Source organism: Aedes albopictus, chromosome 3 (assembly GCF_035046485.1).
Source record: "Aedes albopictus strain Foshan chromosome 3, AalbF5, whole genome shotgun sequence".
Taxonomy (NCBI): domain Eukaryota; kingdom Metazoa; phylum Arthropoda; class Insecta; order Diptera; family Culicidae; genus Aedes; species Aedes albopictus.
Window position 1 is genome coordinate 255501096 of NC_085138.1, and position 13757 is coordinate 255514852.

The following is a 13757-nucleotide window of genomic DNA, read 5'->3' on the forward strand; positions in this document are numbered from 1 at the left end:
GATAAGAGACGTGATGCTGATGGCAAACACATTCCGCACTGACGGACGACCGGGCGCGCGAAATAGTGGTCAATATAATCATATATTAACTCGGTATGAATAGCATTATTTCACAATTGAGCTAGCAGCACTCACTCAAATGACTCTCCGAATGCCATAGAAATATTTTGCTTCGTCATTGTGGGACATGCAAATATGTACATCTTCCATTGGTTCTTCTTATTCTTTTTGGCATGATGTCTCAACTGGGACATCGCCTTCTTATCAGCTCGGTGTTCTCTGATTCCTTCCACTGTAATTAACTAATAGCTTTCTTAGACAATTGATTATTTTTTGCATTCATCTCGAAGATACCTTGCCATTGAAGGAAAGAGAAAAGGAAATTTCCATTTTAAAATGATTCTGGGTGGACCGGAAGCGAACGAGATCGCACCCAGGCACACAATCTACTTGACTACCCACGCGTGTACCGCTGCGGTTATATAGGCCCTTACATTTTCCACCAAGAGCAGTTGATTATCAATCCGTGAAGCATCAGTTACAACGTGATAATAACAGAGGCGAAAATGATTAAATATCCGATTTCATTGCTGAAAATATCATTTCGATAGAAGGCTCATGGTGAACATAAATTGTCATTTTTCTAAGGTAGTTCGTGACATTTACCTTACCAGATCGCTGTTATGAGAATTGCCTCCTCCAACTGTCGAAATTTGTCCTGGCCATGTCCTTGCGACAGCTGAGGGATGGGGAAGACGTTCCCCGTAAAGTCATCACATAACTTGTTCATCGATTTCAAATCGGCGTATGATGCAATCGATCGAGAACAGCTATGGCAGATCATGCACGAATGCGGATTCCCGGATAAACTGATACGATTAATCAAGGCGACGATGGATCGAGTGATGTGCGTAGTTCGAGTATCATGTCAGGGACACTCTCGAGTTCCTTTGAATCTCGCAGAGGGTTACGGCAAGGTGATGGTCTTTCGTGCTTGCTGTTCAACATTGCGTTAGAAGGATAAGGAGAGCGGGGATAAACAAGAGTGGAACGATTTACACGAGTCCGTTCAGCTGCTTGGTTTCGCTGATGATATTGATATTATAGGTCGTAAATTTGAGACGATGGTGGAAACGTACATCCAACTAAAGAGTGAAGCCAGGCGAATCGGATTAGTCATTAATGTGTCGAAGACAAAGTACATGATGGCAAAAAGCTACAGGGAGGAATCTCCGCGCCCGCCACCCCGAATTTATATCGACGGTGATGAAATCGGGGCGGTTGAAGAATTCGTGTACTTGGGCTCACTGGTGAGCGCCGACAACGACACCAGCAGAGAAATTCAGAGGCGCATTGTGGCAGGAAATCGTGCTTACGCAGGACTCCGCAGAACTCTATGATCGAATAAAGTTCGCCGCAACACGAAATTAACTATCTACAAAACGCTGATTAGACCGGTAGTCCTCTATGGGCACGAAACATGGACCCTACGTGCAGACCCAGCCAGCAATTTGGTTTCTATATTTGTTGGAAATACCAAAGGGATTCCCTCTTGCTTTTAGTGACTCCAGCGTTCTCTATTACGTACTTTTGTATAATTGTCGTATAAAGGGATTAAAAGGGGAAATCGTCAACTGAGCAGTCATTAGAAAGATCCTTAGTTTAAGTATAACTATTGAATTCCAAGCTAAACTTTCGTTAAACAGTTTCATTATGCAAAAATAGTGCTAAACGATGTTATGCGAATCGTATCTCGGAGAGATAGCCGCGAAACTTATATGTAAGTGATATGCGATTATTGTAACTATAAAATCAAATCTTACCTTACCGGTCAGGCTAAGGCCGGGGTGGCCTCTGCTGTACATAGTAGCCGCCTCCATTCCACTCGGTTCATGGCTGTTTGTCTCCAGTTCCGCACTCTGCGTAGGGTCCGCAGATCATCCTCCACTTTGTCGACCCACCTAGCTCGCTGCGCTCCACGTCTTCTTGTACCGGTCGGATGACTCTCGAGAACCATTTTAGTCGGGTTGCTACCGACATCCTGATGACGTGACTCGCCCATCGTAGCCTCCCGATTTTCGCGGTATGGACGATGGTTGGTTCTCCCAGCAGCTGATGCAGCTCGTGGTTCATTCGCCTTCTCCATGTCCCGTCTTCCATCTGCACTCCGCCGTAGATGGTGCGCAACACCTTCCGTTCGAAAACTCCAAGGGCGCGTTGGTCCTCTGCACGTAGGGTCCATGTTTCGTGCCCATAGAGGACGACCGGTCTAATCAACGTTTTGTAGATGGTTAACTTCGTGTTACGGCGAACTTTATTCGATCGTAGAGTTTTGCGGAGTCCAAAGTAGGCACGATTTCCTGCCACAATGCGCCTCTGAATTTCTCTGCTGGTGTCGTTGTCGTCGGTCACCAGTGAGCCCAAGTACACGAATTCTTCAACCGCCTCGATTTCATCACCGTCGATATGAATTCGGGGTGGCGGGCGCGGTGATTCCTCCCTGGAGCCCTTTGCCATCATTTACTTTGTCTTCGACACATTAATGACTAATCCGATTCGCCTGGCTTCACTCTTTAGTCGGATGTACGTTTCCGCCATCGTCTCAAATTCACGAGCAATAATATCAATATCAAATAGGTAAGAACAGGATGCAGCAACTTCGAGCAAGTTCAACCTGCGTCGTTGAACAGGACTAGTGACTTGCAATTCCATGTTCCAAGTTTCCAATCGTAGTCCTTATTTCGTCGCGTGGGTCTTTGCCGATTGTATCGAGTCGTATTTTCTCCTATGTTATTCGCAATGGGGATTTTTACGGGTGGCATATTGGGCATACGCCAACACTCCTGTCTCGCCGGAGGGCCATCGTGCCAGTTCTGTTTAACGTCCCAACCAACACTGGGACGACCACGCTGATGGGGCTACCACCTTGGATCTAGCTGGGCGTGGTGCAGCGTTTCTTACTCAGCCGCTGGATATAAAATCAAATACCATAATAACATTACAGTCTTGAAGCTGCTGAACTATCAAGCTGCTGTCGAGAGGGTTCCATCACTCCCGGGAAAGAAACGGCCCTAATAAACTTCAAGAATATAAAGGAACAAAAGTGTGGAAGTATCATGGAGCACTCCAACGGGAGCAGTAGTACCCGTAAGGACCGGATTATGCAACGACTTAAGTTGCTGGAGGAACATCATCGTCAAAGGATGGCGCATTACGAGGAAGAAAGTCGGCGGTCGCGACTGGAATACGAAAGGAAGCTTGGAGAAATCGAGCAGGCGGCAAAAGTAGCTGCTAGAAGAATCGAATTGAAGTATAGGGCTAAAAGGAAAGCGAAGATTGATAACTATAGCAGGGAAGATGTCGGCGAAGAAAGGCTTACAGTGCAACGTTCGTTGAATGACAAAACCCTGGCTAACCCTATCTGCTTACCGTCTATGCAATTCGATGGAACGGGCTCTGACCGCTATAACCTCACTTCATTCATTCAGCCAAACATTTCGCCTCACTCTACAGTTGTTGCCGATGACGATGCAGTAGTTCAACATCCAGAAGTCGCTCGTGAAATCACTATCGATTTGGTTGCAAATCAAATCCTTCCAGTTCCAATGGTAGAAAATGGTATGTTTCGTAGCAAGGAACAGCCTACAAGTCTGCAGCCAGTAGTGGACGTCCGAAATCAAGAAAATCTGGATAGTCTAGTTTCATCGTTTCAACAGCGATTGACAGATGTAAACAATCTATCGTTGTGTGTGAACGTGGCTCCACAACCGTGCAAGGTAGATGAGAGTTTATTGGGAAGAGAAGAGATACTACAGCGATATGACGGAAAAGCCATGAGTCCGTATAGTTTACCTACACAAGTTAATAAGGCTGATTGGTTAATTAGGCATGGCTTGTGTAGAAGTGGGTCAAGACGAGAGATAGTATTCATCCGCCTGATTTCTCCACCAACCGTTATAAGTAGTGGTGACGATATCGGAACAGTCAGCTGCGGTTCATACCGCGACGATCGCGATCAGCTGAGATCTATCAGTGATAAGGGATTCGATCCAGGAGGAGTTCATCCAAATGTATACAACTATGTCGTATGCCGTGTATCGTAAGGACGTTGATGTGTGTTCAGCAACCACACTGGTATCGATTCGCATTCGAAAGAGAAGACAAATCGTTCTATGTTGATTATTCAAAATGCTATTCGCTAGGGTTCAACTGTTCAGAGAGATTTAATATGGCTAGTGAGTTACCTGACTTGATTATGTATTATAGTGTAGATGTGTTGAGATCAACTAACTGATCGCACTGGGGCTGGGATTTGTATTCGGTTATTAGTTTGATCTTGCAGACGGTGTACCATGGAACGGAACCGAAGTTATACAAGACTAACAAGTGTCTGCGATCCAGGGCTATTCTACTCGCACCACATATACAGGATTGTCATTTATCTATGTTCATTCACAACGGAATAGATCGTTCTTTATTCGAAGTGGCTGCAAATCATACCATAAACCATCAGCAGGTTACAAAGCTGTTCCTTAGGACAAATTGTTGGACAGTAGTCCAGGATGAGCAGCGGTTCCATAAGCAATCAAGGGAATATGAACATAAATGTAGAATGAAAGTATGCAACTGAGAAGCCAGAAGTACACGGGGTGGGGTATGTTGGAAATACCAAAGGGATTTCCTCTTGCTTTTAGTGACTCCAGCCTTCTCCATTACGTACTTTTGTATAATTGTCGTATAAAGGGATTAAAAGAGGAAATCGTCAACTGAGCAGTCATTAGAAAGATCCTTAGTTTAAGTATAACTATTGAATTCCAAGCTAAACTTTCGTTAAACAGTTTCATTATGCAAAAATAGTGCTAAATGATGTTAGGCGAATCGTATCTCGGAGAGATAGCCGCGAAACTTTTATGTAAGTGATATGCGATTATTGTAACAATAAAATCAAATACCATAATAAAATTACAGTCTTGAAGCTGCTGAACTATCAAGCTGCTGTCGAGAGGTTTCCATCACTCCCAGGAAAGAAACGGCCCTAACAATTTTGAAATTACAACAATGGTTCTCGAGAGTCAACCGACCGGTACAAGAAGACGTGGAGCGCAGCGAGCTAGGTGGGTCGACCAAGTGGAGGATGATCTGCGGACCCTACGCAGAGTGCGGAACTGGAGACAAACAGCCATGGTCCATGGACCGAGTGAAATGGAGACGGCTACTATGTACAGCAGAGGCCACCCCGGCCTTAGCCTGATCGGTAAGGTTCTGTCTGTCTGTCTGTCTGTCTGTCTGTCTGTCTGTCTGTCTGTCTGTCTGTCTGTCTGTCTGTCTGTCTGTCTGTCTGTCTGTCTGTCTGTCTGTCTGTCTGTCTGTCTGTCTGTCTGTCTGTCTGTCTGTCTGTCTGTCTGTCTGTCTGTCTGTCTGTCTGTCTGTCTGTCTGTCTGTCTGTCTGTCTGTCTGTCTGTCTGTCTGTCTGTCTGTCTGTCTGTCTGTCTGTCTGTCTGTCTGTCTGTCTGTCTGTCTGTCTGTCTGTCTGTCTGTCTGTCTGTCTGTCTGTCTGTCTGTCTGTCTGTCTGTCTGTCTGTCTGTCTGTCTGTCTGTCTGTCTGTCTGTCTGTCTGTCTGTCTGTCTGTCTGTCTGTCTGTCTGTCTGTCTGTCTGTCTGTCTGTCTGTCTGTCTGTCTGTCTGTCTGTCTGTCTGTCTGTCTGTCTGTCTGTCTGTCTGTCTGTCTGTCTGTCTGTCTGTCTGTCTGTCTGTCTGTCTGTCTGTCTGTCTGTCTGTCTGTCTGTCTGTCTGTCTGTCTGTCTGTCTGTCTGTCTGTCTGTCTGTCTGTCTGTCTGTCTGTCTGTCTGTCTGTCTGTCTGTCTGTCTGTCTGTCTGTCTGTCTGTCTGTCTGTCTGTCTGTCTGTCTGTCTGTCTGTCTGTCTGTCTGTCTGTCTGTCTGTCTGTCTGTCTGTCTGTCTGTCTGTCTGTCTGTCTGTCTGTCTGTCTGTCTGTCTGTCTGTCTGTCTGTCTGTCTGTCTGTCTGTCTGTCTGTCTGTCTGTCTGTCTGTCTGTCTGTCTGTCTGTCTGTCTGTCTGTCTGTCTGTCTGTCTGTTTTTTTTTTTTTTTTTTCCTCCCAACCTCCCAAGCAGAGAAAACCGATTGGAAAAACTCTGCTACACCTTGACGCCTCGATCCCCCTGGTACCACTGATATGCGACTGCTTCAGGGGGGGCAATGCGCTCATGCGCTCTTCTGCTATTGTGCTCATGCACTTTTTGTCGCTTCTAAATTTGTTATTCTAGTCATTCTCGTTTTCGTACCTAACCTATCGCCATTCAGCGACACAGTTAGTACAAACATACACCAAATTTGTTATTCTAAAATTAAATTTGTTATTCTAGTCGTTCTCGTGTTCGTACCTAACCTATCGCCATTCAGCGACACAGTTAGCACAAACACACACCAAATTTGTTATTCTAATACCACCAGCAAGTACTTCGGATCATACTGAGTTTCTCCGAGGAACGGTGCCGTTTTAGCACTCCAGTTTTTCGCGCACGACTCGGATAGTCCCCGACGGTGGATCTACCCTACGCCGACAAAGACTTCCCCGGCAGTGGAACATCTTCCGAAACCGTTTCTTCCCGGACAGGTGCCGAGGTCTCTCCTGCGATTCCGGTTGGAGACTGGCTTCCGGTTCACAGGCGCCCCGACGACCAAGTTCCGGTGCTTCTCCGCGATATACTCGGTCTAGTCCCCGGCGGTGGACGGACCTAGCCTACTCCGACAGAGAAAGACCCCGACGGTGGAAGTTCTCTCGACACCGATGTTTTCATCCCGACCAGTAAGGTGCCGAAGTCGACCCGGCGATTCCGGTTGGTGGTAGACTTCCGGTTCACCGGCGCTCCGACGACCAAAAACCGGTACTACGCAACGGACGACTCAGTCATGTCCCCGGCGGTGGATCAAGCCTACTCCGATCGCGTTCCGGCGCTCTCTGGTCTTCGCGCCACTTCCTTTGCAGCGCGGACAGCATCCTCGTTACTGCTCTATCGACAGCGTTCCACGTAGCTTCGTCGCGACACATTTCTTCGACAATGTTGTCGACTGTCAGGCCGCGCATATCCCTGCGCATCTCCGAGAACCTAGGGCATTCGAAGACGACGTGCGCCGGTGTTTCCTCCACGTTCACACACTCCGGACACAGAGGGGAAGACGCGTGACCGAATCGAAACAGGTACTTCCGGAAACAGCCGTGCCCGGACAGAAACTGCGTCAGATGGAAGTTCACCTCCCCATGCTTCCTGTTCACCCACGCCGACACATTTGGGATCAGTCGGTGGGTCCACCTTCCGTTCGCCGCATTGTCCCACTCTTGTTGCCACTTCACCAGCGAGTCCATTCTAGCAGCTGCTCTCGCATTCCTTACGTTACTCCGCCGATAGCACTCGACGTCTTCCTCTAGGGTGATGCAGATGGGCATCATCCCAGCGATAACGCATACAGCCTCCGACGAGATTGTTCTGTAGGCACTCGCGACTCTCATAGCCATGAGCCGGAACACACTGCCCAGCCTTCCACGGTTTCTCTTCGTTTTTAGCGCCGGAGCCCAGGCTGGCACTCCATACCTAAGTATTGAGGTTGCAACATTTGCCAAGAGGCGCCTCCTACTGCTTCTTGGACCGCCCGCGTTTGGCATAATCCTCGCTACTGTGTTAACCGCCTTCGCCGCCTTTTCGCAGGCATAGTCAACGTGCGCGTTAAAGTTTAAGCGGTCGTCGACCATCACGCCCAGGTGCTTCAACGCGCGCTGCGATGAAATTCTCTCCTCTCCGATCGTGATCTCCAACCTTTGCACTGCTTTGCGGTTACTGACTACGAGCACTTCTGTCTTGTGATGGGCTATCTGCAGCTTCACTCCATTCATCCATCTTTCCACTGTGTCGATTGCCTCCGATACCAGCACTTCGACTTCATCGATTGATTCGCCAGTTACCGCTAATACAACGTCGTCTGCGAACCCCACGATAATGACACCTGCCGGAAGCTTCAGTGTTAACACATCGTTGTACATTGCGTTCCAGAGCGTAGGGCCAAGTATTGACCCTTGTGGAACACCTGCTGTCACTCTAAACGACCTCTGCCCTACGTTGGTTTCGTACACAAGGACTCTATTCTGGAAGTAGTTCCTTATAATCCTACACAGATAGTCGGGGACCCGCATATTATGCAGGGCTACGGCGATAGCTTCCCAACTGGCGCTGTTAAACGCGTTTTTAACGTCTATCGTTACCACGGCGCAGTAGCGATCTCCTCTCCGCTTTTGTAAGGATGCCCTTTCCGCCATCTTAACGACGGTCCGAATTGCGTCAACCGTCGATTTTCCCTTGCGGAAGCCGAACTGCATCGTGGACAGCCCTCCCTCACTTTCGGTATACTCGGTCAGCCTGTTAAGGATAATCCTCTCCAGGAGTTTTCCGAGCGTATCCAACAGACAGATCGGCCTGTACGATGCTGGATCTCCCGGCTGCTTTCCTGGTTTTGGCAGCAGCACTAGTTTTTGGACCTTCCATATATCCGGAAAGATGCCTTCCTCCAGGCATTTCTGCAACACTGACCTGAACATATCGGGATACTCCAGGATCGCTGCTTTCAACGCCACGTTAGGGATTCCATCCGGACCGGGAGCCTTCTTCACCTTCAATGCTTTCGCCACGGCAACGAGCTCGTCGTTCGAGACCAGTCGGTTTACGTCAAATTCCACATCGCCCTCGCTGTACGGCGTAGGTGGCCACGTTGTTGTATCGTGTTTTGGAAACAAACCCTCCACGATACCCTTCAGTTTGTCTGGGCACATTTCGACTGGCGTCATTGGGCCCTTCAGCTTTGCCATTATGATGCGGTAGGCATTTCCCCAGGGGTTAGCGTCGGCTTCCTGACATAGCTCCTTGTAACAGTTCGCCTTGCTCTGCTTGATAGCTCGTTTGAAGGCAGCTCTAGCTTCACGGAACGCAACCTTGCGCTCTTCTCTATTGGCCGCAGTTCTTGCCCTCTGAACTCGTCTCCTAGCTCGGAGGCAAGTCGCACGAAGGGTGCTGAGCGTCGCATTCCACCAGTACGCTGGGCGTCTAGCGTTCCTAGGTTCAATCTTCCTCGGCATTGCTGCATCACATGCCGTTGCTAGCGCTTCCGTCAACCACCCTGGGTCGAGGTTTGCCGCATCGCTATTTGGCCGAAGTGCCTCGATAAAAGTCTCCTTGTCGAAGTCCTTCGTCTTCCACTTCCGCTCATAAGTTCTAGTTCTCTGTATGGACGTAGGAGCTCTCTGGCCTATCTTGTAGAGGATCGCCTGGTGGTCGCTGTGGGAGTACTCCTCACTCACCCTCCAGTCCATGTCTTCCATCAACGATGGACTACAAAATGTAATGTCGATGATGGATTCACGACCGTCTTTGCGGAATGTGCTGACTGTTCCTACATTGCACAGCTTTACGTCCAGCTTCGCCAGAGCTTCAAGTAGACTATATCCTCTTGCATTGGTTTGCCGGCTGCCCCACTCAACGGCCCAGGCGTTGAAATCGCCGCCGATGACTACTGGCCTACGTCCTACCAGCGTGTCAGTGAGTGCATCCAACATTCGGTTGTATTGCTCCTCGGTCCATCTTGGAGGCGCATAGCAGCTACATACGAAGACACCGTTAACTTTGGCGATCACGAAACCTTCGTAAGAGTTTTCCACCACTTCCTCTATAGGGAATCTGCCCATAACTTGTATAGCTGCCAGTCCTGCTATATCCGCTACCCAATTGCCGTTCTCAGGAGGAACCCGATACGGCTCTGCGATGATCGCAACATCGCACTTCGTCTCTGTTGTCGACTGCCACAACAGTTGCTGTGCGATGTCGCAATGATTCAGATTAATTTGCGTTATCTGCATCATTGTTGGCCTGCCTTCGCCTTTTTGTAGGCCGGGCATTTATAGCCTCCCGTCCGGTGGCCATTTCCTTCCTCCGACTTGCACAGCATGCACTTGGGTTGCTTCGTGCAGTCTCGAGCAACGTGTCCGTTTTCGCCGCAGTTCCAGCACCGTTTGGACCTATCTGGACCCTTGCAGTGTCTTGACTGGTGACCAAATTCCATGCACCTGAAACACCTCTCCATTTTCTTGGTGACTCGGGGAGCCAGTCGCAGCGGGCACACCGCCCATCCGACCTTGATCTTGCCGGCTACCGCAATCTTGTTGGCCGCATCTACTGGAAGTCGGATTGCCGCCGTCTGGGTACCTGCAAACGATCTCCTGATTCGGATTGTCGCCGGTACTTCCAAGTTACACTGCTCGGTCAATGCGACTCTCAGCTCTTCCTCAGTTGTGACCTCGTCCAAATCCTTGACCTCGAGCACTGCCTCCTGTGAAAGTGCTCTCACGGTGGCCTCGCTGCCTACGGATTTCGCAATGAGCTCCCGGTACTCTGAGCTCTTAATCGCCGGATCTTTCTTGAGCTCGAACAGCATCTCTCCTTTCTGGGTGCGCCTGGTCTTTACCACGTTTTCACCCAACTCTTTTAGCTCCGGGTCCTCCCTCACTTTCCTGAGGAGCGCAGCGTACGTCGTCTTGTCCTTCGCCTCGACGATCAGTGCATCACCCTTCTTCCTCTGCCTAGGGGGCCGGCGATTTTCTTTCTTCTCCTGTTCCTTCCTCTTTTCTTCCTTTTTCTGTTCTTCCTTCTCCTTTCGCTTCTTCTTCTTCGCCTGCTGACTCTCCACAGTGCGCCATCCATCATCTCTCCGATTGCTGGCGCGCTCCCGTTCACTTCTTTGTTTCTTCGGGACTTCCTCTTCTCCTGGCGTATCTCTGCCTCTTTTCTCCGAGCGAGTATTCCGATGGTTCTTCGGCGTCTCCATATTTTCGACCGTGGCTCGTTGCTGCTGCCGCTGCGTAGCTGCTGCAAGATCGTGTTTAGTCGCTGCTAATGCGCTCTCTGCCTCATCCGCTCTCTGCATCACGCTGTGCCATTCTTTCACAGCAGCTCCGAGAGCCCTCCTAATCTTCAACACCAAGTCCTTGATGTCCTTGTGCACGTTGTGCTTTTTGTCGACGAACTCGTGTAGGTCATCCGTCAAGTTCTTCGCCGCAACTACCTTCGGCTGTTGTTGAGGCACGCTCCATCCACTATTCGTCGGCAGCTGCTGCTGCTCCGAGGGTACCGCACTTTGTTGTAAAGCCGCTTCTTGCCGCGGTTCTGCACCTTCTGTTTGCTGAGGCGGAGACCTCAGCAATCCTCCTCTGGCGAACGGATTCGCCACCTTTCCGCTGTTACTTCCGTTTTCTCCTTCCATGTTATTGGGTCCCCCCTCCGGGCCGCTATCTCCACCCGCTGTACGTAGTCGCTTTCGTGATCTCTTGGTTGTCTATGAAACAGGGAGGCCAAGCGAGGGTTGAACACGAACCTTCATGGGGTTCGTGTCCAGAGCCAGATCAGCGTAAGTCGGGAATTTTACATCCGAGCCTAGTACCCATCAAAATTGACGGACAAGTGAAGAACGTTTCCGAAGGCCTGCCAAGGTTTTACCGGGACGGAGGCAGACGCACCATTAGCCCACTCGCCGTTTCAAGAAGGTGTCACCCTTCTTTACTCAGGAAGCAGAATGGCACGAATGTCAGCCCATCGTCGTCATCCGATCCGTAGTCCGTAGTCCGTTGTCGTTTGCGTTGTCCAGTATACCATAATCAGGATGTTACTGGCATCAATCCTGATGTGCCGGTTGGCACTCCGGGTGTTTGGGCTAAGGCACTTTGAAAGCGGTACCAGGTCGCTTGTACGGAGTTGCTTGCAGATGTGTGGCTTTTTATGAGGATCCAACAGAGCCCACTGTTGAACCCCCGCCACATCCTAGGCATCCTCCTCTTGAGCTGTCTGGAGACCAGAAGCCCGGTCACTCCCCGAAGGAAGCGCCAAAGGTGGTAATTCACACGGGTGTGTGAACGGTTTTCGCTTCGGGAAGACTCCCAAGCTTCCACCCGACTCGCAGAAGGGGGGGTTCGTCAGGCCCCTGGACTCCTGTCCCTGCTGCCCCTTGTCTGTCTGTCTGTCTGTCTGTCTGTCTGTCTGTCTGTCTGTCTGTCTGTCTGTCTGTCTGTCTGTCTGTCTGTCTGTCTGTCTGTCTGTCTGTCTGTCTGTCTGTCTGTCTGTCTGTCTGTCTGTCTGTCTGTCTGTCTGTCTGTCTGTCTGTCTGTCTGTCTGTCTGTCTGTCTGTCTGTCTGTCTGTCTGTCTGTCTGTCTGTCTGTCTGTCTGTCTGTCTGTCTGTCTGTCTGTCTGTCTGTCTGTCTGTCTGTCTGTCTGTCTGTCTGTCTGTCTGTCTGTCTGTCTGTCTGTCTGTCTGTCTGTCTGTCTGTCTGTCTGTCTGTCTGTCTGTCTGTCTGTCTGTCTGTCTGTCTGTCTGTCTGTCTGTCTGTCTGTCTGTCTGTCTGTCTGTCTGTCTGTCTGTCTGTCTGTCTGTCTGTCTGTCTGTCTGTCTGTCTGTCTGTCTGTCTGTCTGTCTGTCTGTCTGTCTGTCTGTCTGTCTGTCTGTCTGTCTGTCTGTCTGTCTGTCTGTCTGTCTGTCTGTCTGTCTGTCTGTCTGTCTGTCTGTCTGTCTGTCTGTCTGTCTGTCTGTCTGTCTGTCTGTCTGTCTGTCTGTCTGTCTGTCTGTCTGTCTGTCTGTCTGTCTGTCTGTCTGTCTGTCTGTCTGTCTGTCTGTCTGTCTGTCTGTCTGTCTGTCTGTCTGTCTGTCTGTCTGTCTGTCTGTCTGTCTGTCTGTCTGTCTGTCTGTCTGTCTGTCTGTCTGTCTGTCTGTCTGTCTGTCTGTCTGTCTGTCTGTCTGTCTGTCTGTCTGTCTGTCTGTCTGTCTGTCTGTCTGTCTGTCTGTCTGTCTGTCTGTCTGTCTGTCTGTCTGTCTGTCTGTCTGTCTGTCTGTCTGTCTGTCTGTCTGTCTGTCTGTCTGTCTGTCTGTCTGTCTGTCTGTCTGTCTGTCTGTCTGTCTGTCTGTCTGTCTGTCTGTCTGTCTGTCTGTCTGTCTGTCTGTCTGTCTGTCTGTCTGTCTGTCTGTCTGTCTGTCTGTCTGTCTGTCTGTCTGTCTGTCTGTCTGTCTGTCTGTCTGTCTGTCTGTCTGTCTGTCTGTCTGTCTGTCTGTCTGTCTGTCTGTCTGTCTGTCTGTCTGTCTGTCTGTCTGTCTGTCTGTCTGTCTGTCTGTCTGTCTGTCTGTCTGTCTGTCTGTCTGTCTGTCTGTCTGTCTGTCTGTCTGTCTGTCTGTCTGTCTGTCTGTCTGTCTGTCTGTCTGTCTGTCTGTCTGTCTGTCTGTCTGTCTGTCTGTCTGTCTGTCTGTCTGTCTGTCTGTCTGTCTGTCTGTCTGTCTGTCTGTCTGTCTGTCTGTCTGTCTGTCTGTCTGTCTGTCTGTCTGTCTGTCTGTCTGTCTGTCTGTCTGTCTGTCTGTCTGTCTGTCTGTCTGTCTGTCTGTCTGTCTGTCTGTCTGTCTGTCTGTCTGTCTGTCTGTCTGTCTGTCTGTCTGTCTGTCTGTCTGTCTGTCTGTCTGTCTGTCTGTCTGTCTGTCTGTCTGTCTGTCTGTCTGTCTGTCTGTCTGTCTGTCTGTCTGTCTGTCTGTCTGTCTGTCTGTCTGTCTGTCTGTCTGTCTGTCTGTCTGTCTGTCTGTCTGTCTGTCTGTCTGTCTGTCTGTCTGTCTGTCTGTCTGTCTGTCTGTCTGTCTGTCTGTCTGTCTGTCTGTCTGTCTGTCTGTCTGT

At 49.7% G+C, this 13757-nt stretch overlaps 1 protein-coding gene across 1 annotated transcript; it reads left to right on the plus strand.

Annotated features, from left to right (window-relative positions):
• Window positions 1-73: 73 nt before the first annotated feature.
• Window positions 74-4991, plus strand: LOC115255396 (uncharacterized). The gene is made up of 2 exons (XM_062860289.1): window positions 74-648; window positions 3005-4991. Exon 2 carries the CDS (start codon window positions 3117-3119, stop codon window positions 4101-4103), a length of 987 nt encoding a protein of 328 aa, XP_062716273.1. The 5' UTR covers window positions 74-648; window positions 3005-3116; the 3' UTR covers window positions 4104-4991.
• Window positions 4992-13757: the final 8766 nt, after the last annotated feature.

Coding starts and splice junctions, on each gene's coding strand:
- LOC115255396 (XM_062860289.1), top strand. CDS start 3,117: ATGGAGCACTCCAACGGGAGCAGTAGTACCCGTAAGGACCGGATTATG.